General features: G+C 71.1%; 2 protein-coding genes across 2 annotated transcripts; one reads left to right on the top strand and one right to left on the bottom strand.

Moving 5' to 3' along the window:
- Positions 1-103: 103 nt before the first annotated feature.
- Positions 104-17,629, bottom strand: AURANDRAFT_61956 (hypothetical protein; the record flags this gene model as incomplete). The annotated part of the gene is made up of 13 exons (XM_009036473.1): positions 104-1,768; positions 1,922-3,250; positions 3,473-5,183; positions 5,684-6,069; positions 6,181-7,351; positions 7,426-7,888; positions 7,932-8,302; positions 8,365-8,837; positions 8,905-9,270; positions 9,338-11,561; positions 11,630-12,306; positions 12,454-14,082; positions 14,813-17,629. 13 exons carry the CDS (start codon positions 17,627-17,629, stop codon positions 104-106), a joined length of 15,282 nt encoding a protein of 5,093 aa, XP_009034721.1.
- Positions 17,630-17,915: 286 nt separating this feature from the next.
- Positions 17,916-21,211, top strand: AURANDRAFT_61957 (hypothetical protein; the record flags this gene model as incomplete). The annotated part of the gene is made up of 2 exons (XM_009035943.1): positions 17,916-18,565; positions 18,703-21,211. The coding sequence occupies 2 exons, from the start codon at positions 17,916-17,918 to the stop codon at positions 21,209-21,211; spliced, it is 3,159 nt and encodes a 1,052-aa protein (XP_009034191.1).
- Between the last annotated feature and the right edge of the window lie 2,260 nt (positions 21,212-23,471).

Consider the following 23,471-nt stretch of genomic DNA (forward strand, 5'->3'; position numbering starts at 1 on the left):
CGACGCCACCGATCCGGCGAACTTCCAAACGTACGTCGTCGCCCCCATCGATGTCCTGGCTTCCCCGCCGTCGCAGATCACCATTGATTTATAAGACACCTCGTTAGCAGAGCCGCGTGCCCGTGGCGATCTCGTAGGCGAGCCACGCGTTGGTCTTGCTCCGGTCGACGTAGTCGCCCCAGTCGGCGTCGTCCCCCAGGCGCAGGTACGCGTTGGCCGTCACGGAGAACTCGTCGGAGTCGACGTTGTGGGGCCACATGAGGGGCACGTAGAGCGCGTCGCCCGGGCCGAGCTCGACGCTGACCGCGGACCGCCGCGCGCGCCGGAGGTCGTCGTCGCCGCCCCGGGGCCAGTGCTTGTTCTCGACGTCGGGCTTCGTGTCCCAGACGACGTCCGGCGGGAAGATCGTCACGTTCTTGCGGCCCGCGAGCTGGAAGATGACGTTCTCGTAGCAGTCGACGTGCGTCGGGTACGCGTAGCCCGCGCCGTAGCGCAGCGACGTCCACGCGCGCGGCAGGGGCGCCGCGTCGACCAACGGCGCCGTCGCGGCGACGGCTTTGTCGAGGAGGCCCTGGAGGGGCGAGAGGTCGTCGAGCACGTTCGGGTCCGCGAGCGTGCCCGCGGCCGCGCCGTCGACGCGGCGCCGGTCCGTGAGGAGCAGGTAGAGGCTCGTGTCGAGGCCGTAGGGCAGGCTCGCGGCGACGTCGCGCTTGTCCCGGGAGACCGCGAGAAAATCGCCGAAAGCCAGCGGCGCCGTGAAGATGCGCTGCGCGGCGTCCGCGCGGGAGTCGTACGCCATCGCGACGACGGGCTCGTCCGCGAGGTGCGCGAGCGCGTCCGGCGCGAGGGCCGGGTCCGGTACAAAGCTCGCCCGGAGCACGGCGGGCCGCCGCGCGAGGAGCGCGTCCGGGAGGGTTTCGGCTTTGCCGTCGAGCGTCGCGCGCGCGTCGCCCGCGGTTCCCCGGCAGAGCGCGATGAGGTCGTCCGTCGGTCGCGCGGACCGCAGGGCGCGCGCGCACCAGCGGCGCACGCCGTCGCGGCTCCCGGGGAGGTCGGCGACGCGCGACGCGCGGAGCAGCGCCGCAAGCGCGCGCCGGTTAGGCTCGTCGAAGCCGCAAGCCGACGCGTCCGCGACGCGGACGCCGTCGACGAGGCCCCGGGGCGCGTGCTCGCAGGGCGCCGCGGCGGCCTGGCAGCGGCCCGCGATTTCGGCGACGCCGCGGGCGTCGACGGCGCTCGCCGTCGCGCAGTAGACGCGCGACGTTCGCGCGCACGCGCGGCACGCCGCCGCGGCGGCCTCCGCGTCCGCGGCCGCCCAGTCCGACACCGGTTCGTCGTCGACGCCGGAGAGGCTCGCCCAGCGGTCGAGGGCGGCGTCCAGGGGCAGCGCGCCATGGCGCCGGAAGAGGTCCGGGAGGTCGTCGCCGTTCGCCCCGACCGACCCGTCGAAGTAGTCGAACGTCCGCGGCACGGGCAGCAGCGGCCGGTAGCCGCCCCGCCGGCGCCCGCGCGCCTCGTAGGCGGCGATGGCCGCGACGGCGGCGTCGTCGTGGACGAGGACGTCGCCCGCGGCGCCGAGGCGCGCGCGGACGGCCGCCTCCGCGGATTCGAGCGCGCCGTCGCCGAAGAGGTCGTCGGCCGCGTCCGGCGGCGCGCAGAGCGTGTTCGGCGGCTGGCCCGGCGACTCCTCGTCGGTCCAGCAGGCGCCGCGCAGCCAGGGGTAGTGCGCGCGGTCCGGGCTCGGCGCGCCGCCGACGCCGTTGAGCGCCTGCGTGGAGATCAATCGCTGGTTTGGGGGGTCACTTCAAAATTCTCCACCTCGGTCAAATCGAAGTCGATTCGGCTGATTTGTGGACGAATCGATGGCTCTCGTCGAGCTCTCGAAGCGCAGCAAATTGTGTCGAGACGGTTTCATTCGCACACATTGAAGTCGGGTTGAAGATTCGGTTTCCGCGCCGTTGAGCGCGAGGACGTCGCGGAGCACGGACGTCTTGATGACCTCGTCGACGCCGCCGATGGTGCCCGTCGACGGCACGATCTCGAGCTCCAGGAGCCAGACGCGCGCGTCCTCGTCGAGGAGGAAGTCGAGGCGCCAGTGGGAGAAGAGCGCGCCGCGCGACGCCGCGCGCCGCTTCGCCGCCGCGAGGGCGCCGCGGCCCGCGAGGAAGACCATCGACGCGACCTCCCGGACCTGGTCCTCGATGGACGCCCAGGACACGCCCCGCTTGTCCAGGTGCGCCAGCAGCCGGTCCGTCGTCCAGACGCGCTCCGCGGCGTCGAAGTCGTCGCCCGCGAGGCGCTGGTTGAGGAGGCCGTTCGTCAGGTGCGACAGGAGGTCGCCCGACTCGCCGTGGTCGTCGCCGTCGACGCCGTCGTAGGGGTAGGTCGCCAGCAAGACGAGCAGTTCGCGGTGGAGCCAGACCTCGAGCGGGTCGACGCTCGACACCGTCACGTAGACGCCGAAGGAGAACTTCGCGTCGAGCACTCCCGCGGCCGCGTCCGTCAGTAGAAACGGCCGCGCGACGTAGCGCTGGAGGAGGCAGTGCTCGCAGCCCTCGAGCTCGGACCACTTCGTAATCAACGTGATGCCGAAGCCCAGCTCCTGGGCCGGGTCCTTGCGCAGCCAGAGCCCGCCGAGCTCGTCGGCCGCGCCGTTCCGCGACGCCTTCGCGTCGTCCGGCAGCCACGTCCGCGGCAGGAACCGCGTCGCGCGGTCGCCGACCTTGGCCCGCAGCGCCAGCAAGTGGCGGTAGAGCGAGTCCTTGTTGCCGAGCTCCGTCGGCTGCGGCAGCGCGTTCGACGTCTGGCGCGGCTCGAGCGCCTTGTAGAACCACGCGTCGCCGTCGAAGTGGCCCAGCAACCAGATCACGTCCTCGCCGCCCCGGAGCCGCTCGCCGCTCAGGCACTCGACGTAGCGCTGGCGCAACAACAGCTCGCGGAGCAGCTCGTACTCCTCGCTGTCGAAGTAGAACTCGCCGTGGTAGAAGCGGAACGCGCGCGGCGCGCGGCCGGTACTCGCGGGCGCGGCGTCGAGGGCGCCCCGCGCCGTCGCGTTGCAGTAGAGCGAGTCCGCGAGCTCGTCGGCGATCAAGGCGCCGCAGCGCATGCGCCCGTCGCGCAGCGTCGCGCCGAGGTCCACGCCCATCTTCGCGCAGACGTCGCGGCCGACGGCGGCGAAGTCGTCGCGGTCCGCGTTGGCGACGATCTCGACCTCCGTGTCGTCGACGAAGATGGACGTCCGCGCCTCGAACTGGGAGTATGTGTGTTGTGCGAGTAAAGTAGCGACGGCCAGCCACAGCCGGCGCTGCGCGGGCAGCCCCATGGCCGCCGGATGTCTCTGCGACGGCTTTCTATTGGCTGATCCTCGGGCCGGGGGTCTCGAGCTCCCGGCGGCCGCACGAGAGCGCTTCTTTTAACGCGGTGCCTCGCTGCGTCGCTACTCCTTGATCCAGGCCATGGCGTTGCCGTCGACGAGGTGGAGGGGCAGGTGCTCGATGTTCCGGTTCCGGCGGAAGTCGATCACGGCCGCGCGCGCGGACGTGTACTGCCAGTTGTTGTGGACGACGATGCCGCCGACCGTGACCTTGTCGTAGAGGAGGTCCAGGGCCTGGGTCGTCGACCGGTACATGTCGCAGTCCATGCGCAACAGCGCGATCTGCGTCGTCGGGAGGATGGGCAGCGTCTCGTTGAAGAGGCCGCCGGCGATGACGACCTTGTCGTCGAAGACGCCGTAGCGCTTGAACGTGGCGACGACCGCGTCGGCGCCGCCGACGTGGAAGTTCTGGTAGGCCCAGCCGTTCGTGTCGACGCCGTCGTTCTCGATGTCGGCCTGGGGGAAGCCGACGAACGTGTCCGCGACGAAGATCTTCCGGCCGCCCGTCGGGTCCAACACGTCGACGACGCCCTTGGAGAAGATGGACGCGCCGCCGCGCCAGGCGCCGCACTCGACGATGTCGCCGGGCACGCCGTCCTCGACCAAACCCTCGATCATGGCCTGGAGCCAGTCGAGCTTGTGCACGCCGACCATCGTGTGGCCGACCCAGTTCGGCGACAGCGGCCCCGCGACGCCCGGGCCGTCGTCCGCGTCGACGCCGTCGAGGTAGAGCCAGCCGACGACGGCGTCCCGCAACAATTTGATGAAGCGGCCCGCCGGCGTGTTGAGGGGCGTCTTCGGCTGGAGCTGCGGCGCGGCGACGAACGTCGACGCGTCGCCCTCGCCGACGGTCGCGTCCGTGGCCCGGCGCCGGAGCCGCACCTCGAGGCGGTGGGACCCCTGGGCGTCGGCGAAGCCGCTCAGCTGCGCGTTGTAGGACGTGTCGAAGCAGGCCTCGGCGGGCTTGGGCCGCGACGCCAAATCGCCGGTGACGACGGACGCGCCCGCGGCGTCCGCGTCGCCGTTCGCGCCCTCCTTGCCGCTGGAGTGCACGGAGATGCACACGTCGCCGTCCGTCGGCGGCCGAAAGGCCCCGGACACCTTGACGCGCTGCGCGTCGAAGAAGAGGTTCGACGTGTGGAGCACGAAGTAGACCGGGTAGAAGCCGTCGAAGGAGACGACGGGCGCGTCGCCGACGGCCCGGTGGAGCCGCGCGTCGACGGGCGTCGACTTGCGCGTCCGCTCCAGCGCCACGCGGTGCTCGATGAGCGCCAGGTCCGCCTCGCGCCAGAGGTCGAGCGCCGCGGCGACCTCGCGCGCGGCCTGCGACGTGTTCGCGGTCCACGCGGGCACCTGGAGCGTGTGGTTCGCGACGGGCACGCCGTCGTCGTCGCCGAGCTCCCAGCACTTGGCGTTGTCGCAGACCGTGCGCTGCGTGCGCACGGGCAGCTCGATGTCGACGTGGAGCGGGCTCGCGCCCACCCAGGACACGGGGTCGTAGTTCTCCACCGACCCGTCGCGCACGAGGGACACGCCGGGGCTCGCGAGCGTCGACCCCTCGGCCTCCTTGGCCCGCAGGTGCTGGTCCACGATGATCGTCATCGCGCCGCCGACGCAGTTGTCGATGGCCAGGGGCTCGAAGACGGGGCTGCAGGCGCGCCGGGCGGCGTCGAGGTACGATTGGCCCTCGAGGAGGAGCAGCTTCGTCCCCTGGCCGTCGACCGTGAGGTCCAAATTCAACAGCTCCGTCTGCGCCGAGACCGCCGCCGCGAACGCGACGATGATCGCGCATCGCGGCGAAGCCATTGCGCTGTGCTGCCCGGCGAAGAGCCGCTGAAATAGCAGGCTTGAATTCGGCACCTTTCGCTCCGCGCTTGTGGAGCAGATCTTCGAATCTGATCTTCGCTCGCAAGTGAGTAGTGTCCCCGAGCCTCCCCGCGCACACGAGAGTGGGACACACGCGTATGCACAGGAAGAGGGCGGGAGAAAGCGGAAAAAACGCGCTCCCGCCTCCCGAGCCCGGGGCCCGCACACGAGATGGGGACACACGCGTATGCACAGGAAGAGGGCGGGAGGAAGCGGGCAAAAACGCGCTCAGGGGAAGCGGGCCTCGGACCACTGCGTCGCGGCGACGCCCGCGGCGACGAGCGCGTGGGCGTCGACGCCGGCGTCCGCGAGCACGGCGACGGTGCGGGAGCGGAAGCGCGCGGACCGCCATCGTCGATGCGGACCGTCGTCGTGCGATGCGTAAAGGAAGCGCGGGAGGGAAAGCACGCGGACCGCCGCCACGTCGTCGTCGCGCGCGATCACCAAATGTTGGGTTGGAAGCCGGCCGAGTTCCCGGGTCCGTAGCCGGTGCTGTCCTCGTAGATCTCCGCGAGCGAGATGGGGACCCAGCCATAGTCGGGGATGTTGTCGGGGATGTCGATTATCATGCGGTAGTCGAGCTCGACCTTGTGGTTGACCTTGGTGGCCTTCTTGATGAAGTCCTTCTCCTGCCAGTACTCGTGCATGAGCTCGACGCGCTTCTGCATGGACGCGAGGATCTCTTCGGTGTAGACCTCGGGATACTCGTACGCGAGCTGCTTCATGGCCGGCTGGTCGCGCCAGCGGTACCAGCGGTAGTAGAGCGTCGCCGTCGACTCGAGGACGAGGGTCCGCGTCTCGAGCTCGCACTCGCTCGAGTCCGTGCAGACCTATCGGGCGCGACGGTTTCGCGCGTCGCGAACATCTCCGGTTGCGCGTCGCGATTATCTCCGGTTTCGCGTCGTGCCCATCTCTCGATGCCACGGGACGCTGGGACGCACCCAGCACCAGTGATCCGTCTCGTTCCAGCCGCGTTTGTTTGTCGTGTCGTCGTAGTCGAAGGTCGCGTTCTCCTGGCGCTCGTGGTTGACGTAGTTCGCGCGGCCCCAGAGCGGCAGCGTGTACTCCGCGTCCCGGAGGCTCTCCGGCGCCTCGCTCTCGTCGATGGGCTCGGCGGCGTAGTAGGTCTGGTTCTCCCCCGGCTGGTTGGCGTAGCGCTCCTTGCGGCCCGGCGTGTAGGTCGTCTTGTAGTAGCGGGTCCAGAGGCGGTCCTCGGCGCCCTCCCACTCGTAGAAGATGTTCGTCTCGACGGGGTCGAGGTCGTCGCCGGTGCCGACATCCTCGTAGTACTCGTCCGAGGACACGCCGTTCTCGATGTCGATGTACATGGCGTCCTCGTAGACCAGGGACGTGAGGCCCAGGTCGAAGTAGGCGCCGTAGGTGTTCATGTGGTAGGACCCGTTGAAGCGCGTGTCGAAGTTCGCGAAGAGTGCCTCGAGCTCGTCGTCGGACTCGCCGGCGTAGGCGAAGACCTCGAGCCAGCGGTCGTACGTGTCCGCGTTGTACGTCCGCGCGTTCGCCTGCCACAGCTCCGAGTCCGTGTAGTTCGGGTAGTTGATCTGCGGGATCTTCCAGTAGGTCGGCCCCTCGTACGAGTCCGGCAGATCCTCGCCGCTGTCCGTGTAGTCCTCGAAGATGCCCTCGAGGCCCGGGAACTCGCCGCCCGTCGACGGCCACCAGTCCGCGCCGCGGTAGGCGAACGAGTCGTAGACCGACGGGTTCACGCAGCACGCGTCCGGCTCGTACTCGTAGAACTCGCGCGGGCAGGTGTCGCCGGGGTAGGAGTAGTCGTATTCGCCCGCGTAGTAGGCCTCGTTCTGATTGCACCACTCCTCGAGGCGCCGCATCCAGAACTGCGGCGCGTAGGCGAGGAGCGGCCCGCTGAACTGCGCCGTGTCGATGACGTGGGTCCACGTCGTCAGCCCAAAGTCCTCGTTGCCGAAGAGCGTCGTCCGGTTGCGGATCTTGCCTCCGGGAAAGATGGGGAGTACGACCCAGCCCGCGCCGAGGAAGACGCCGCCGTCGTCCTCGTGCTCGTCCTGCGTCGCCTCGAAGCCGTAGCCCGACACGGGGACGATGACCCGGTTCGCCATGGTGACGAGGCCCAGGTACCTGCGCGTAGAGGGACCGTGATCATCGTGCGGCAGGCGCGACAGCGGAAACAAAACGACCCCCCCAAAAAAAACACGCCGGAGCCGCGCTTGCAGGCGATGCCCATCTCCTGGAAGCCCCAGCCGCGGCCGACGTCGGAGACGGGCGTGTAGGCGTAGAGGGATCCGCCGGCCAAATACTTGGGGAGGCGGCTGTAACCGAGGTTGTTGTTGTTGTAGACGCCGCCCTCGATGGACGCCATGGCCGTCGCGTGCGAGCCCCCGGCGATGTCGAACTTCGTCCGCGCCAAGGGCGCGACCCACTGACCCAGGTAGCCGAACTGGGCCATGTCCGACGCGGTGCTCGACACGGGCTCGCCGATGTCCTTCTCCATGACCCGTAAGATACGCGTGTACATCGTGAGGCCGTAGTACTCGCGCGTCGTCTGCGCCAGGTCCGCATATTGGTCCGACTGCCCCCCGACGGAGTTGGACGTGTCCCACATGTCGGAGCGGTAGAGCTGGGGCCGGGGGCCGTGGCCGGAGAACGAGGCCATGCCTACCGCGCGTCGATCGGGTTCCCGGCCGAACTCTCTCGAGACTCGTCGGAGCCGCGGGGCGTTCCGTCGGAGTCTCTCGAAACTCGGGGCGCCGGGCCGCGCCCGTGCACTCCTGCTCGAAGCCCTGCGGGATGCAGGTCATGGAGTCGCAGAAGCGCGCCGCGTAGTCCGCGTCGCAGTTGGCCCGCGGGTAGCAGCCGCGGTCCTTGACGGCGACGTCCGGCTTGCAGGTGCGCGTGACGATGTCGAGCGCGTAGCCCTGGGCCGCCGTGCAGTCGTCCGCCGAGTACGCGAACGTCGGCGCGGGCGCGGGCGCGCCGATGACCGTGCACCCGTCGCCGTCGTCCTCGAAGCAGAGGCAGGAGAAGGCCGGCGTCGGCGGCGCCGTCGGCTGGCCGTCCGCGCAGCGGCACCTGCGCGCGGCGCGCGTCCCCGCCGACGTCGCTCGAAAGGACGCGACGCCGGGGCTCGCCACTTCTCGTAGCCCCCCGCCGGGTCGCCGCCGAAGAAGTCGGTGCTGCATTCCACGGCCCCGTCCGCGTCCTTGAGGTCGAGGATGTGCATCGTGGTCCACATGGGGTCCGGCGCGCCCGCCCAACTGTTGCCGTTGGTCCCGTACGAGGCCCAGTCGCCGTCGCAGGCGCACGACCCGCCCTGCTCGGCGCAGCAGTTCGGGTCCGAGTCGCAGTCCCAGAAGCTGAACGCCGACGGCGCCGCCGTCGTCGGCAGACCCGACGGCGGCGGCGAGACCGTCGGCGGGGCGGAGGCCGTCGGCGCCAGAATCGTCGGGACGTGCGACGGCGCCTGCGTCGACGGGCGCAGCGTCGGCTCGCCGCCGACGCATCTGCACCACTTGCTGTAGCCGCCCGCGGGGTCGCCCTGGCCGAAGGTCTCCGTGTTGCACGTCGCCGAGTCGGCCTCGAGGTAGACCCACATGGGCGTGTAGCCCTGCCTAGGAAAAGCGACGGGATCGCGCGCGTCTCGCGCGAGCGTCGGCGCGCGCGCGCCGGCGGACGCCGGTGCCCCGCCATTCCATGCCGTTGCTGCCGTAGGCCATCCAGCCCGAGTCGCAGGCGCAGGTGTCGCCCGACTCGGCGCAGCAGTTCGGATCCGAGTCGCAGTCCAAGAAGCTGAACGCCGACGGCGCCGCCGTCGTCGGCAGACCCGACGGCGGCGGCGAGACCGTCGGCGGGGCGGAGGCCGTCGGCGCCAGAATCGTCGGGACGTGCGACGGCGCCTGCGTCGACGGGCGCAGCGTCGGCTCGCCGCCGACGCATCTGCACCACTTGCTGTAGCCGCCCGCGGGGTCGCCCTGGCCGAAGGTCTCCGTGTTGCACGTCGCCGAGTCGGCCTCGAGGTAGACCCACATGGGCGTGTAGCCCTGCCTAGGAAAAGCGACGGGATCGCGCGCGTCTCGCGCGAGCGTCGGCGCGCGCGCGCCGGCGGACGCCGGTGCCCCGCCATTCCATGCCGTTGCTGCCGTAGGCCATCCAGCCCGAGTCGCAGGCGCAGGTGTCGCCCGACTCGGCGCAGCAGTTCGGATCCGAGTCGCAGTCCCAGAAGTCGAACGCCGACGGCGCCGCCGACGGCGCGGCCGACGTCGAGGGCGCCGCGGTCGGCTCCGGCGCCGCGGTCGGCGCCGGCGCGGGCGCCGCGGACGGCGCGGCCGTCGACGGCGCGAGGCTCGGCGCGGCGCTCGTCGGCGCCACCGTCGTCGGCGCCGAGGAGGGCGTCGACGACGGCAGCGGGCTCGGGAGCGCGGACGGCGTCGAGGACGGCCCGGACGACGGGGCCGCGGTCGGCGGCCGGGACACGGACGGCGCGGGCGACGACGGCGCGGCCGACGGGAGGCCGCCGAGGCACCGGCACCACTTGTCGTAGCCCGGCGCGGGGTCGTCGCCGCCGAAGGCCGCCGTCGAGCACTCGATGGAGTCCGCCTCCGCGTAGGCCCACATGGGGTCGAAGCCCGACCAGTCGAGGCCGTTGCTCCCGTAGGCCATGGCGCCCGACTCGCACGCGCACGCGCCCCCCTGCTCGCTGCAGCACGCGGCGTCCTCGGCGCAGCTCCAGGCGCGCGTCGCCGCCGAGGGCGCGCCCGTCGTCGGCGCCGGCGTCGGCGAAGACGAAGGCGCGGCCGTCTCCAGGGCCTCGTCGGCGCACGCGCACCACTTGTCGTAGCCCGGCGCGGGATCCTCGCCGAACGCCGACGTCGCGCAGTCCGCCGGCGACGCCGCGTAGGCCCACATGGGGTTGCCGCCCTCCCAGTCGAGGCCGTTGCTCCCAAAGGCGACGACGCCGCTCTCGCAGTCGCAGGACCCGCCCTGCTCCGCGCAGCAGTCCGCGTCCTCGGCGCAATTCAGGGGCATCGAGTCCGACTCCCCCGAGTCCGAGCCGTCGTCGCCGACCACCGCGTAGGTCGCGGCGTCCGCCGTCGCGTCGGTCAGATCGTCGGCGCCCATGTCCGTCGCGAGGCTCCGCATCGTCGTCGTGAAGGATCCGTCGGCGACCGCGTCCTCGAGCGCCGAGCCCTTGGTCTCGCCGTCGTCGTAGGAATCGACGGCGACGTCGCAGGTGAAGGTCACGCCGTCGGATAAGCGTCTCGAGCCGTCGACGGAGTCCACGACTCCAAAGTTCGAGAGCGCGTCGTCGCTCACGCCCATCGTGGAAGAAATGCTCGAGAGGATGACGTAGAGCGCCGTGTCGTCGACGAAGAGCTCCTCCGTGGACGTGCCGCTGATGTCGAGCGCGATCGCGACGTACGTCTCCGACGTGGCCTCGCCGGCCGTCGGCGCCGGAGGCACGTAGCCGGCGATGTCGACGGTGATGTCGTCGGCCGTCGCTTCCAAGAGGGCGTCGACGCCCATGTCCGTCGCGAGGCCCTGCATCGTCGTCGTGAAGGACCCGTCGGCGACGGACTCCTCGAGCGCGGCCGCCTTGGTCTGGGCGTCGTCGTAGGAGTCGACGGTCACGTCGCACCTGAAGGTCACGCCGCCCTCGGCCCGATCGACCGCGTTGAAATTCGCCAGCGCGTCCTCGCCGACGTCCGCGGCCGTCGCGACGGACGCGAGCAGCACGTAGAGCGCCGCGTCGTCGACGAACAGCTCCTCCGTGGACGTGCCGCCGAGATCGAGCGACACCGCGAGATACGTCGCCGCCGACGCGCCGCCGTCCTCGTCCTCGTAGGAGTAGGAGTAGGACGCGGCGGGCGCCGGCGTGGCCTCGGCGCGCTCGAGGTACGTCACGACGACGTCCGCCGTCGACGCCGATAGGCCCGTCGCGCCGTAGCTCGCGGCGTAGGTCCGGAGCTCCGTCGTCAGCGAGCCGTCGTCGACGGCGCCGTGGAACGCGCCCGCCGCGGCCTGGGCCGTCGCGGCGTCGTCGCAGACCAAATCGAGCAGGATCTCGACGTCGTCGTCGCCCAGCGCGCCCAGGTCCCCGACGAGGACGTCCGCCGCGTCGACGCCCGTCGCGGCGCTCACGGCCATGACGACGCTCCCGATGGACGCGTCGGCGTCGCCGTAGAGGTCGTCCGCGGACGTCGAGCCGAGGTAGAGGGCCGACTTGACGAGCGTCGACATCAGGCCCGTCGGCGCCCGCGTCGGCGCGGGCACGAGGTCCTCGCCCATGATCGTCGAGATCTTCGTGTAGATCGCCTCCTTCAGCTTCTTGAACCTACAAGAACGGGATGGCGCGGAACCTCGGCCCGACGGAGAGCCGCGACGGCGGAGACGCGCTTCCACGTGTCCTGGGCGGCCTCGACCCTCGCCATCGTCTCCTCGTCCGCCGTGAGCCCCAATTCGTTCGCGAGGCCGTCGATCTTCTCCGCGACCAGCTCCGCGAAGTCGCCGCTCTCCACGGCCGCCGTGAGCTTCTCCCTCGCAGCCTCGGCGTCGATCTCCGTCCTCTGCACGACGTCGAAGGAGATCGTGACGTTCCGGAGCGTGAGGTTCCCGAAATTTCCTCCTCGCGTGCCGTTCTCGTGCCTCAGCCGCCGCCGCTGCGCGGACACCAGGTAGTCCGTGATGTCGGCGACGCTCACGTTCATCGCCGCCGCGGCGGCGCGGACGATGATGCGCTGCGACAGGTCGTCCTCGAGCACGTCCGGGTTGAAGACCGTCGTCAGCGCCGCGGAGAAGAACGCGGCCTCGTCCTCCGACGAAACCGCCGAGTCGTCGTCGTCGTCGTCGTCGCCCCACGGCGCGTACGGCACGTCGGCCTCGAGGACGTAGGCGACGCCGACGGCCGCCGCGGCGACGGCGCAGAAGGACGCGCAGCAGACGGCGACGAGCGCGCAGGTGCTCCAGCGGCGGTGGGGTTTTAATTCGACCAACGTGCTCTTTCCGTCAAAATTGACGCCCAGGAAGTCGTCGGCCTCGGACTCCCGGTGGTCGAAGCTCCCGTCGCGGTACGGCGTCATCTGCATGCTCATCGGGGCTGCCTCGCGCCAGCGGCAGCGTCCGGAGAGCGCAGCGAGAATGCGAGAAGTTGTGCTACGACAAGCTTCGAATCGTCAAGGTGAAATTCAACATGAAGATATTTGTTTGTTACGGCACTGTTACGGCACGGTCGAGTCCGGGTCGAGGCAGTCCATCTCGAGGCCGTGGAAGCGGTGGCCCGGCGGGCGGCGCGTGCGGTGCGCGCGGAGCCAGCCCGGCGACCCCTCGGCCGCGAGCGTCGAGTCCAGGAAGCGGCCGACGTCGAGGAAGATGCCGTCGCGGTCCGCGAGGCCGCCGACGAGGGCCGGTTCCGCCGCGGCGAGGGCGTCGTGCCCGTGGGCCGCGCCGAGGAGCGCGCCGAGGAGCGCGCCGCGGTGCGCCGCGGCGCCGCCGCCGTTCGCGGACGCGCGGAGCGCGGCGCCGGCGTCGGCGACGGCCGCGTAGCGGTGCGCGAGGTAGAGCGCCGCGGGCACGGCCTCGGCGACGTCGGCGCCGACGCCCAAGTCCCGCAACACCGCCAGGTCCGCGTAGGGGTCCTCGGCGTAGCGCGCGCCGCGCTTCGCGAGCTTCGCGGCGTCGAAGCCGAGCTCCGTCGCCGCGCGCGCCGTCGCGGCCCTCAGGTCGTCGCCCGCCAGGAGCTCGAGCAGCACGCGGCCCAGCAGCACGCCGTGGCGGTCGAGGTGGGCGTGGCGGTGCACGTGGCGGACGTGGTGGCGGAGCTCGTCCGCGAGCAGCGCGCCGAGCTCCGCGTCGGGCATGCCCCGCGCCGCGAGGTTCCGCCCGTGCGCCACCAGCATCGCGCCCGCGTGGCTCAGGATGCCCGCGTTGGCCACCTCGATGGCGTCCGCGACGTTGTCCTCGAGCTTTTCGGCGCCGCTCCGGAAGCTCGCGAAGAATTTCACGTGGCCCTCGTCGGCCCAGGAGTCGTTGTGGCTCTCCGGGTCCGTCATGAACTCCGCGTAGTCCGTCACGTACTCGTAGCCAAAGTAGAACTGCTGCGTCGCGACGAGGCGGAGGAGCACGCGCAGCAGCAGGCGCTCGAGCGTGTTCTCGCCGGCTTCGAGGAGGCCGTGCGGGTGCGCGTGCTTCTCGGGCCACGCCGCCGCGCCTTTGTGGAGCACGTTGAAGCCGACGGCGCTCCGCACCTTGTCGTCCCGGGCCCAGAGGTCCGCCATGAACACGTTGCTCGCGTGATACGCCTGCGGCGCCGCGTAGCCGGCGACGCCGCCGTCGCCGGCCGCGGTCCTCGCGTCCTCGAGGTAGTCCACGGGCATCGCGAGCGCGTCGCCCGCGAGCGAGAACACGAGCGACCCGGCGGCGCGGTCCCGCAGGGCGTCGCCGGTCCAGTTCGCGCCGTTGGCGAGGCGGCCGAGGCGCCGCGTGCTGTCCTCGAGGCCGCAGGCGCCGCGGGCCTCGCACGCGGCGAACGCGGCTTCGAGCGCTTTTTTCAGCTTTCCCTCGTCGCCGGCCCGCTTCCTCGCCACGTCCTTGCGGCCCTGGGCGAGCAGCGTCGTCAGCTTGCCCTCCTCGAGGATGCCGAGCAGCTGGCCGCCGGCGAGCCGCGCGCGGCGCGCTTTTTGGGCCTGCCAGGGGAAGCCCGACGCGTGCAGCCAATGCGCCGTCATGTCGGCGCTCCAGAGCAGCGGGTCGCCGGGCAGGTAGGTCGTTTTCGATCCGATGGTGCCATACTCGATCTCCGTTGGCTTGGCCAGCGCTACGGCTGCGCACAAGGCGAGCGCGAGCGCCGCCATCCTTTGCTGGGAGTTTTGCTGGGCAGCCCTGCTTGAACTTATTGTTGACTTTGAACGCCGACCTCTCCGGCTATGGGCAGCGCTTTCTAGGCAGGCCGCGTCTCACCGAGAAGGATGGCCGCGGCGTGCATCATCAAGGAAGCGCCGCTGGGCGCTCACGACGAGCGCACGCTCCTCGGCGACGGGCACAGCGCGACGGGCTCGCGGCTCTGGTACCGCACGGCCTGCGTCGGCGGCGCCGAGGCCGGCTTCGTCGTCGTCGACGGTCGGAAGATCGTCAAGCTCGGCGTCCTCCCCGAGTTTCGCCGCCGCGGCGTCGCGTCGGCGCTGCTCCTCGAGGCCTGCGACCGCATCCGTCGCGACCCCGCCGCGTTCGACGCCGCGGAGCTCTTCGCGCGGCGCCCGCGTCCGGCCATCGTTTTCTCGTCTTCGACGTTGGGCGCCGTAGGTGCGACCGGACAACGACCCGGCGATCTACCTCTACCGCAAGCACGGCTTCACGCGCGCGGCGGTGCTGCGGGACTTCTACGGCGAGGGCCAGCCCGCGGTGCGCATGGAGAAGGCGCTCGCTCCAGCGGGTGGGGAGCGACGGTGATACCATAGACGAAGCGACAATTAGCAAAGGAACATACAAAGGGGCCTAGGCGCGGCGCGTCGGCCTCGCAGCGTGCGTGGCCTTCGCGTCGTCGTCCGAAGACGCGTTCCGCGGCGGGTCGATGGTCTCCATGGGCGGCACGGCGGCCTCGTCGTCGGTCACGGGCCCGAAGCCGTCGGGCATGGACACGGGCGCGAGCGTGAACGCCTCCTCGCCGATCTGCGCCGAGATGATGAACGCGTCGTCGAGCGCGAAGAGGAACAGGTCCTTCTCGCCGTTCCAGAGCGCGTCGTTGCCCGCCACGACGGAGTCGTGGATGCGCGGCAGGTTGTTCGCGCCGCCGTGGACGGCGCCGTAGGTGCCGAGGTAGATGCCGCCGCCGCTGTAGCGCGCGCGGTTGCCGACGACGCGCGACCCGTCGAGCGTGAACGTCGTCGAGCCGTCGCCGCCGATGGCGCCGCCGGCGTCGATGGCGAAGTTGTGCTCGAAGACGGACCGGGAGAAGGTCGGCGACGACGTGTAGTCCATGTAGGCCGCGCCGCCCTTGCCCGCCGCGTTGCGCCAGAAGGTGCAGCGGTCGCAGAGCGTGTACGTGTAGGCGTCGTTGGCCATGGCGCCGCCGCGCTCGCTCGCGAAGTTGCCAACGAAGGCGACGTTCTTGAACGTCGGCGACGACCGGTTCGTGCCCGGCAGCGCGGGCGCCGCGTAGTCGTTTTCGAGGATGTTGTAGACGGCGCCGCCCTTGCCGCCGCGGTTGCTCGCGAAGAGCACGTTCTCGACCCAGGGCGACGCGTAGTAGTTGAGCAGGCCGCCGCCGCAGGCGTCGTTGGCGTCGCCCGAGAGCTCGACGGCCATCTGGTCGTCCGTGCCCTCGGCGTCGCCGCCGAAGTCGAGCGAGGGCGTCGCGGGCTGCGCGCCGACGTCGTCGCCGTCCAGGGCGAGCGCGTCGTCGCCGGGCGTCTCGACGGACCCCGGGTCGTCCATGACTTCGGCGCCCGGGTCGTCCGCGACCGCGGCGACGTCGTCGTCGTCGTACGTGTCGTCGTCGGACCCCGACGCGCGGCCGTCGCGGACGACGAAGCCGTCGAGGCGCGTGTCGTTGGCGCCCGTCACGACGTGGAGCGCGTGCAGGCCGCCGCCGAGGTCGCCCGAGAGCACGCTGAGCCGCGCGGCCCAGTCGCGATCGTCGCGCACGCTTTCGGACCCGGCGAAGCCGCCGTAGACGCGGACGCCGTCGGCGAGGGCGAAGGACGCGTCCTGGGGCTTCGCGCAGCCCGGGTCGTCGGCGCATTTCGGCGCGTAGACGCCCGCGGCGACCCAGACCTCCGCGAAGTCGAGGCCCGCGGCGACGGCCGCCGCGGCGGAGTCGATGCCCTTCTGGAGGTTGGCGTAGGCCTCGTCCCAGGACGACCCGTCGGCGGCCGTCGCCGTCGAGCGGACGTCCACGTAGACGACGACGGACGCGTTGGGCCCGCCGCCCGCGGCCGCGGCGTCGAGGCGCCAGCCGCTTTCGCGCGCGGCGTCGCGCTCGCGCCAGAGGCGCGTGAGCGCCCGCAGCTCCGTCGCGTTGCCCGCGGCGTCGGCGAAGCGCTTGCCGCTCAGCGTGTCCGCGTCGGCCTCGAGCTCCAGGATGTCGTCGGGCGCGTTGCCCTCGAAGACGCCCGACTCGAACGCGTCCGAGAGCGCCGAGTCCGTCGTCCCCGAGATCGACGCGAGGCCGCCGCCCGCCGACGCGTTGTTCTTGATGAAGGTGCAGGTGGCGAAGGTCGACGTCGCCTGGTTGTAGTCCAGCGACGCGCCGCCGTAGAGCCGCGCGGCGTTGCCGCGGAACGTCGACCCCGAGACGACGTGGCCCGTGGAGCCGATGCGCGCGGCGCGGTTGTCCGCGAAGAGCGCCCCGCCCAGGTAGGCCCGGTTGTGCTCGAAGGTGCAGTCCTTGACGGACACCCAGGACCCGTAGTCCGCGAAGAGCGCGCCGCCGCGCCGCGACGCGTAGTTGTTGGAAAACACGCACGTGTCGTACGTCGCGTTCGCGCCGTCCGTGTTCAGCGCGACGCCGCCGCCCCCCCCGAAATAGGGCGTGCCCACGGCCGTGTTGTTGACGAAGTGGCAGTTGTAGAACACGGAGCTCGACCAGATCCATCCGAACGCCGCGCCGCCGGACACGGCGCGGTTGTCGACGAACATCGTGTTGTGCACGCGCATGGACGTGCGCTCCACGGCGTAGAACCCGCCCCCGAAGCCGTCGAGGCCCGGGCCGTCGGCGAGGCCCCGCGTGACGACGAACCCGTCCAGCGACGCCCAGTGCGCCGCGGTGACGACGTGGTACGCGCGCCGCGCGCTCGACCGCGCGCGCGTGCCGCCGTTGAGGATCGTGTCGTCGTCGTCTTCCACAGCCTCCGCGGCCCCGCCTAAATCGCCCGTGAGCACCGTGCGGTACGCCGCGTAGTCGCGCTCCGCGCGGAGCTCCTCGTTGCCGCGGAAGCCGCCGTAGACCTCGACGCCCTCGCGCATGCGGAACGTCGCGTTGCGCGACCCGCCCAGGGGCGCGTAGACGCCGTGGGCGACCCAGATCTCGTCGCCGTAGGACGCGGCGTCGAGCGCCGTGCCGAGGTGCGCGAACGCGGACGCCCAGCAGAAGCCCGTGGGGCCGTCGACGTCGACGGCGGAGTCGACGTACCAGACGTTGCGGAAGCAGTCGCAGTCCGCGCAGGCCGCCGCCTTGGCCGCGTTCTCCGCCTTCGTCGTCGGCGCCAGCGTCACGCTCCCGCCGTCGTCGGGCGGCGCGCCGTCGAAGGCGGCGTACAGCGCGGCGGAGGCGGCGGAACGCGCCGCGGGCAGGCCGACGCAGGCCGCCGCGGCGACGAGCAGGCCGGCGACGCCGAGTCGCCGCTTCGTGGGAGCCGCATCGACGCCGGACGGCCCCGCCTCCTCGTCGGGGATGGCGGCGTACTCCATCGGGCAGCCCTGGACACACCTCACCGAAATCTTTACAGTGTCTTCACCTTCGGCGCCTCACCTCGGCTGCCCCAACATTATGGCGGTCTACGACGGTGATGACGACCGTCGACCGTTCCTGTCGTCGCCGTCCAAGGCGCGGCACGGGTCGCGGGACGCGAACAAGGCCGACGCCGACGCCGACGCGACGCGCGAGGCCTTTTTTATCTCCGTCATCTCCGTGCTCTGCACGTCGGTGTCGAGCCTCGTGGGCCTGGGCCTCTTCTTCAACGCCGGGTCGACGGCCATGCTCGGCTTCGCCCTCGTGAACATCGTCGACACCATCGGCTCGCTGCTCATGCTCTGGCGCTTCGAGGGCGGCGGCGACGCCGTGCCCCACGCCGTCCTCGAGGCGCGCGAGGATCGGTCGCAGGTCGGCCTCGCGGCCATGTTCGTCGTCCTGGGCCTCGTGATCATCTGCGACTCCGCCTACCACTACCTCCAGGACGACCGGCCCACGGAGATCCGCATCCTCATCTCCACGGGGCTCTCGACGTGCGCGACGTCGTCCGCGATCGGGCTCTACAAGCTCACGGTCGCGGAGCGCACGGACAGCGACGCGCTCTACATGGACGGCGTCTGCAGCCTCAACGGCGCCCTGCTGTCCTTCTCCGCGGCGGCGGCGGCGATCCTCTTCAAGTGCGTGCCCCGGTTCTGGTGGAGCGATTTGGTCGTATCCTGCGCGTGCGCGCTCTGGCTCATCTTCTACGGCGCGGCCGTGCTCAGCCGCTTCAAGCGGCGCAGGTGGTGGAGCCCGGCCTTCTGGGCCGTCGAGGCCGACGACGGCGCGCGCGGCGGGACCGCGGTCGCGCCGGGCGAGTTCTACCCGGGCCCGAGCACGCCGGACTCCGTCGACCGCAAGACGCGGGGGCAGCACTGCCGCGAGGGCGCCTGGTCGTGATAGAGCGGGGGTTGTTTGTGTGTGTTTGGACGGTGGGGAATCCTTGCAGCGGTAGTTGAAGCGCAGGGGTCTCCGCAGCGGCGCTTGAAGCGAATGGTGCACACTTGTTGCGCCGCGGACTTCAAGTTGAGAGATCGAGCGCAAGGATGGGCTACAAGTTGAGATCGAGGGCAAAAAAGATGGGCTACAAGTTGCCACCGATTCTGCTCTACCTGCTAGCCATAGCGCCAGCAACGCGCGCGCTCCCGTCCTTCTTCAAGCGCGAATCGAAGCCGCGGCTCGCCGTCGCCGTGGACGTGGGCACGGAGTCGCTGCGCGTCGCCGTCTTCGACGAGGACGGCGTCGTCGTCGGCTCGGCGACGGAGGCGCACGAGACGTTCTACCCGGCGCCGGGCCGGGCGGAGCAGGTGCCCGACGCGTGGTGGCACAACCTCGGCGTCGCGTGCAAGCGGGCCGTCGGCGACCGCGCGGCGGACGTCGCGTCGCTGTGCCTCGCGACGACGTCGTGCACCGTCGTCGCGTGCGACGCGGCCGGCGCGCCGCTGCGCGACTGCCTGCTCTGGATGGACGCGCGGTCCGCGACCGAGGCCGAGGACATCCTCGAGATGGGCGCGGGGGACCCCGCGTTACGGGTCAACTCCGGCGGCGCGGGCCCCATAAGCGCGGAGTGGATGCTGCCCAAGGCGCTCTGGCTCAAGCGCCACGAGCCCGAGACCTGGGACAACGCGGCCGTCGTCTGCGAGTGCCAGGACTGGCTCAACTTCAAGCTCACGGGCGGCTGGGCCGCGGGCGGGTCGAACGTCGCGACGCGGTGGCACTGCGACGGCGCTGTGGCCGTCGCGGAGCCGCCGCGAGCCGCGGGGCCCTTCCGGCCCTTCGGCGGGCGGCCGTCGGCGCTCTTAGCGAAAATCGGCCTCGCGGATCTGGAGGACAAGTGGCCCATGCGCTGCGTCGCGACGGGCGCCGCCGTCGGCACGTTGACCAAGGCCGCGGCCGCGCACCTCGGCCTGCCGCGGTCCGTCGTCGTCGCCCAGGGCGGCGCCGACGCCTTCGTGGGCATCGTCGGCGCCGGCTGCGCGACGGCCAGGGGCGGCGTCGTCGTCGTGACGGGGTCGTCGCACCTGCACCTCGCGTGCGGGCCCCTGCGCGACGCCGAGGCCACGCGGGGCGCGCCGAGCTGCTGGGGCGGCTACCGGGGCGCGCCCCTGCCGTCGCTGACGCTCGCCGAGGGCGGCCAGTCGTCGACGGGCAGCGCGCTGCGCCTCGCGAGCCGCCTTTTAGGGGACGACGACCTCAAAGCGCTCGACGAGCTCGCGGACGGCGTGCCCGTCGGCTGCGAGGGTTTATCAGCTTTGGAGACGCTCCAGGGCGCGCGGACGCCCGTCTGCGACCCCCACGCGCGCGGCGCGCTGGTGGGCCTGAGCCTGGCGCACGGCAAGGCGCACGTCTGGCGCGCGGCGCTGGAAGCGGTATGCCTCGGCACGCGGAACTCCCTCGAGGGCCTGAGCAGGGCCTTGAAGGACGACGGCGACGACGACGACGCGCCGCTCCACGTCTGCGGCGGCGCGACGAAGTCCGAGATCTTCCTCCAGATGCACGCGGACGCGTGCGGCCGCGCGGTCGTCGTCGGCGAGAACCCGGACGCGCCGCTCCTCGGCGCGGCGGTCCTCGCCTTCGCGGCCCTGGACCGCGCGGCGCGGCCGAAGCTCGACGTCGAGCGGGCCGTCGAGTCGCGGGTGAAGCGCATGGTCCGCCCGAAGACGCGCCTCGAGCCGCGGCCGTACCAGTCCGCGGCCTTCGACCGGCTGGACCGGCGCGTGCGGTCGCGCCTCGCCCCCGCCGTCGCGCCGATCTCGCGCGCCTGCGCGGACCTCGCGGCCGCCGAGGTCCCCGCCGACGATCGGCCGCGGCCGCCGCGGAAGGACCTGCCCGGCGGTCTGAGACCCGTCGTCGCGCCGTCGCTGCTCGCCGCGGACCCGGCGAATTTGGCCGACGCGGCGCGCGCGGCGCTGAGCGCCGGCGCGACGTGGCTCCACGTCGACGTCTTCGACGGCTCCAAGGCCTGCGGCGGCGCGCTCTCGAACATGGGGCCGGGCACCGTGTCCGCGCTGCGCGCGGCGCTGGGGCCGGACGCGTTCCTCGACGTCCACGCGGGCGTGCGGCATTTGGACGTCGAGGCCTACCGGGACGCGTCGCAGCTCACGTTCCAGTTCGAGGCCGTCGACGAGCCCGTGGCCGCGTGCAAGCAGATCCGCGCGCTCGGGCTCCGCGCGGGCGTCTGCGTCGCACCGGCCACGCCCGCGGACGCGCTCGACCCGCTCCTCGACGCGGGCCTCGTGGACCTCGTGGACGTGCTCTTCGTCGAGCCGGGCCGCGGCGGCCAGGACTTCAACGAGGACTGCCTCGAGAAGCTACGGCACGTCCGCGCGCGCGCGCCGGGCGTGGACCTCATGGCCGACGGCGGCATCCACGAGACGACGGCCTACCTCGCCGCCGCCGCGGGGGCCAACGTCCTCGTCGCGGGCACGTTCTGCTTCCGCGACCGCGGCCGCCACCTCGAGGCGGCCGTCGACGCGCTCCACGCGGCCCTCGCGGAGGGCGCGGGCCACGCGCACGTCGACCAGCAGCGGAACATCATGTAAGAGGGCTATATCGATGAGCCGCGGCGAGGGCTAGCGATGCTAGCGGCGGTGCGAGGCGCCGGCCGGGCGCGCACCGCGGTACCGCGTTGCATTACTATTTCGTGCCCCCCCTAGACGGGTCCTGGTGCCACCAGAGAGGCTGCCATCCTGCGCGCGTTGGGGTAAGGTCTGTTGATCCCTGCGGCAGGTGTATACGCTTCGACCTGCAGGGATGCGGCGAGTGTTGTTTCGGTTTCGCTGGGGACGCTGGATCCGCACTGCACGCCCTTGGCAAGGGACCGTTCGCCAGCTGGTTCTCTTCGGTCGGTAGAACACATAGGTCGACCCGACCGGCTATTGTCGGATCTAGTTCCGTGCAGCTCACATTGGATTTTTGTTGTTTTGAAAAGTCGATCGCGCGCGGACGCGCGAGTCGAACTTGATCGTTCCGGAAGAAAAAAAAATTTTGTTTGGGGGAGCTGGTCGCAAGCGACCCGGGCTCGAGGAAGGGGAAGGGGACGGTGGGCGGCGCGTCGGGTCGCCGGTGGGGGAGCGGCGGGGCGGCGGGATTGGGGGGTGGCCGCTCGCTCAGATGGGGTGCCGCAGCGGCTGCCCTTCACGCGCCGGCGCCCGGCGCCGCGGACAGCGGGGACCGGGCGTGTGAATGGCAGTCGCGCGGGATGCGCGGTGCGGGCGCGGCGGGGTTGTCATGGGGGTTCTGTGTCGGACGCGCGCCCCCCCCGTCCGCTAGGCAGAACCCCCTCCCGCCGCGACACGCTTCGGAGCGGTGAATTTTTCCGTTCCCCCAAAATTTGGCTGGGAGGATATGGTTTGCGATGCGGTATATGTGAAGCGATTTTAGGGATTATAAGTATTGTTGAGTCGCGCGCGCGCTCCAGGGGAGAACTTTATCATATAGTGAGGTGAGTGTGGAGGGGAAGGAACTGGCACTGCGCCACTCCCAACACTTACCAATCGTCGGCCGGAACGCAACATTAACTTATTGAAGCTGCGGGCGGAGGCCTCGGAGGCCCTCCGTGACGAGCGCGAGCATGTCGCAGCGGCTGGCCGTGCGCGTTCCAGCGGCTTGAATCGCGCGCGTTTGCGTGCCCCCATGACACGGCTGTCGTGCGCATCCAGCGGGAACATCGCAGGCGCGAGTACGCCGCTGCGGAGAGCGCTAGCCCAGCGCCGCGCGTTTTTTTACAACAAGGCGCTACGAGGCGAGTTGACTCTGTGTAAATTTTAGGCCATCAGTGCAGCGCAGGCCCGACTCGAGCATCAGGATCCTCTCGACCAAGACCGGGGGGAACGTCGAGAGCGCACATGTCGGCGTGCGGCTACTGCGGCGGCGACGCGTCCGGCGAGGGCGACTTCCTGCCGTGCTGCGGCAAGCCCATCTGCCAGCCCTGCTTCCTGTCGAGCCACTCGGTCCCGGGGCCGGCGTGCCGCCTCTGCTCGGCGGTGGTGCCGCACAGCGCGGACGATCTCTTTGAGGCGTACGAGCGCCTCGCGGTCGCGGGCCACGAGCAGGCGGCGCGGCGCGGCCTCCTGCTCTCGTCGATGCTGCTCGCGAAGGCGCGGCGCGACGGCGACGACGAGGCGGTCCGCTCGCTCCAACAGGTGCAGACCAAGTACTTCCTCCGCGGCACGAGCGTCCTTCGCCCGGGCGAGAGCGCGCCCCGCGGCCTAGACCAGACGGACCTGTGCGATTATTTCGGGAAGATGGACCTCGACCGGATGGAGGGCCGATCGAGCTACGACGTCGAATCCCTCAAGAAGTTCCGCGACGCGCGCGTCCGCGAGAAGGCGACGTCCCAGGCGTGCCCTAAGCGGACCATCACCACGAAGGCCATCGCCGAAGGGCTCGAGGAGATGTCGGCGACGTCCCAGGCGTGCGTCGTCTGCGAGAAGGCCGGCCGTCTGAAGGTCTGCCAGGGCTGCAAGTGCGTGTCCTACTGCAGCGCCGAGTGCCAAAAGGCGGACTGGCCCGCGCACAAGAAGTCGTGCAAGATGCTCAAGAGCGCGCGGACGCTCAAGAAGACGGACGTGGGCCCGGACGCGAGCATCCGGTTACGAAATTACGCCGCGAGCTGCCACTTCCTCCAGGGCCAGCACAAGCTCGAGACGGGCAACCACGCCAAGTCCGCCAAGTACTACGAGATGGGCTTCGCGCTCGAGCCCGACGACGTCTGCCACGCCTTCATGAACTACGGCCTCGCGCTCCGCGGCCTCGGCCGCCACGCGGAGGCGAAGCCCTTCCTCGAGCGCGCGTTCGCGC

This window comes from Aureococcus anophagefferens (genome assembly GCF_000186865.1).
Source record: "Aureococcus anophagefferens unplaced genomic scaffold AURANscaffold_4, whole genome shotgun sequence".
NCBI lineage: Eukaryota > Pelagophyceae > Pelagomonadales > Pelagomonadaceae > Aureococcus > Aureococcus anophagefferens.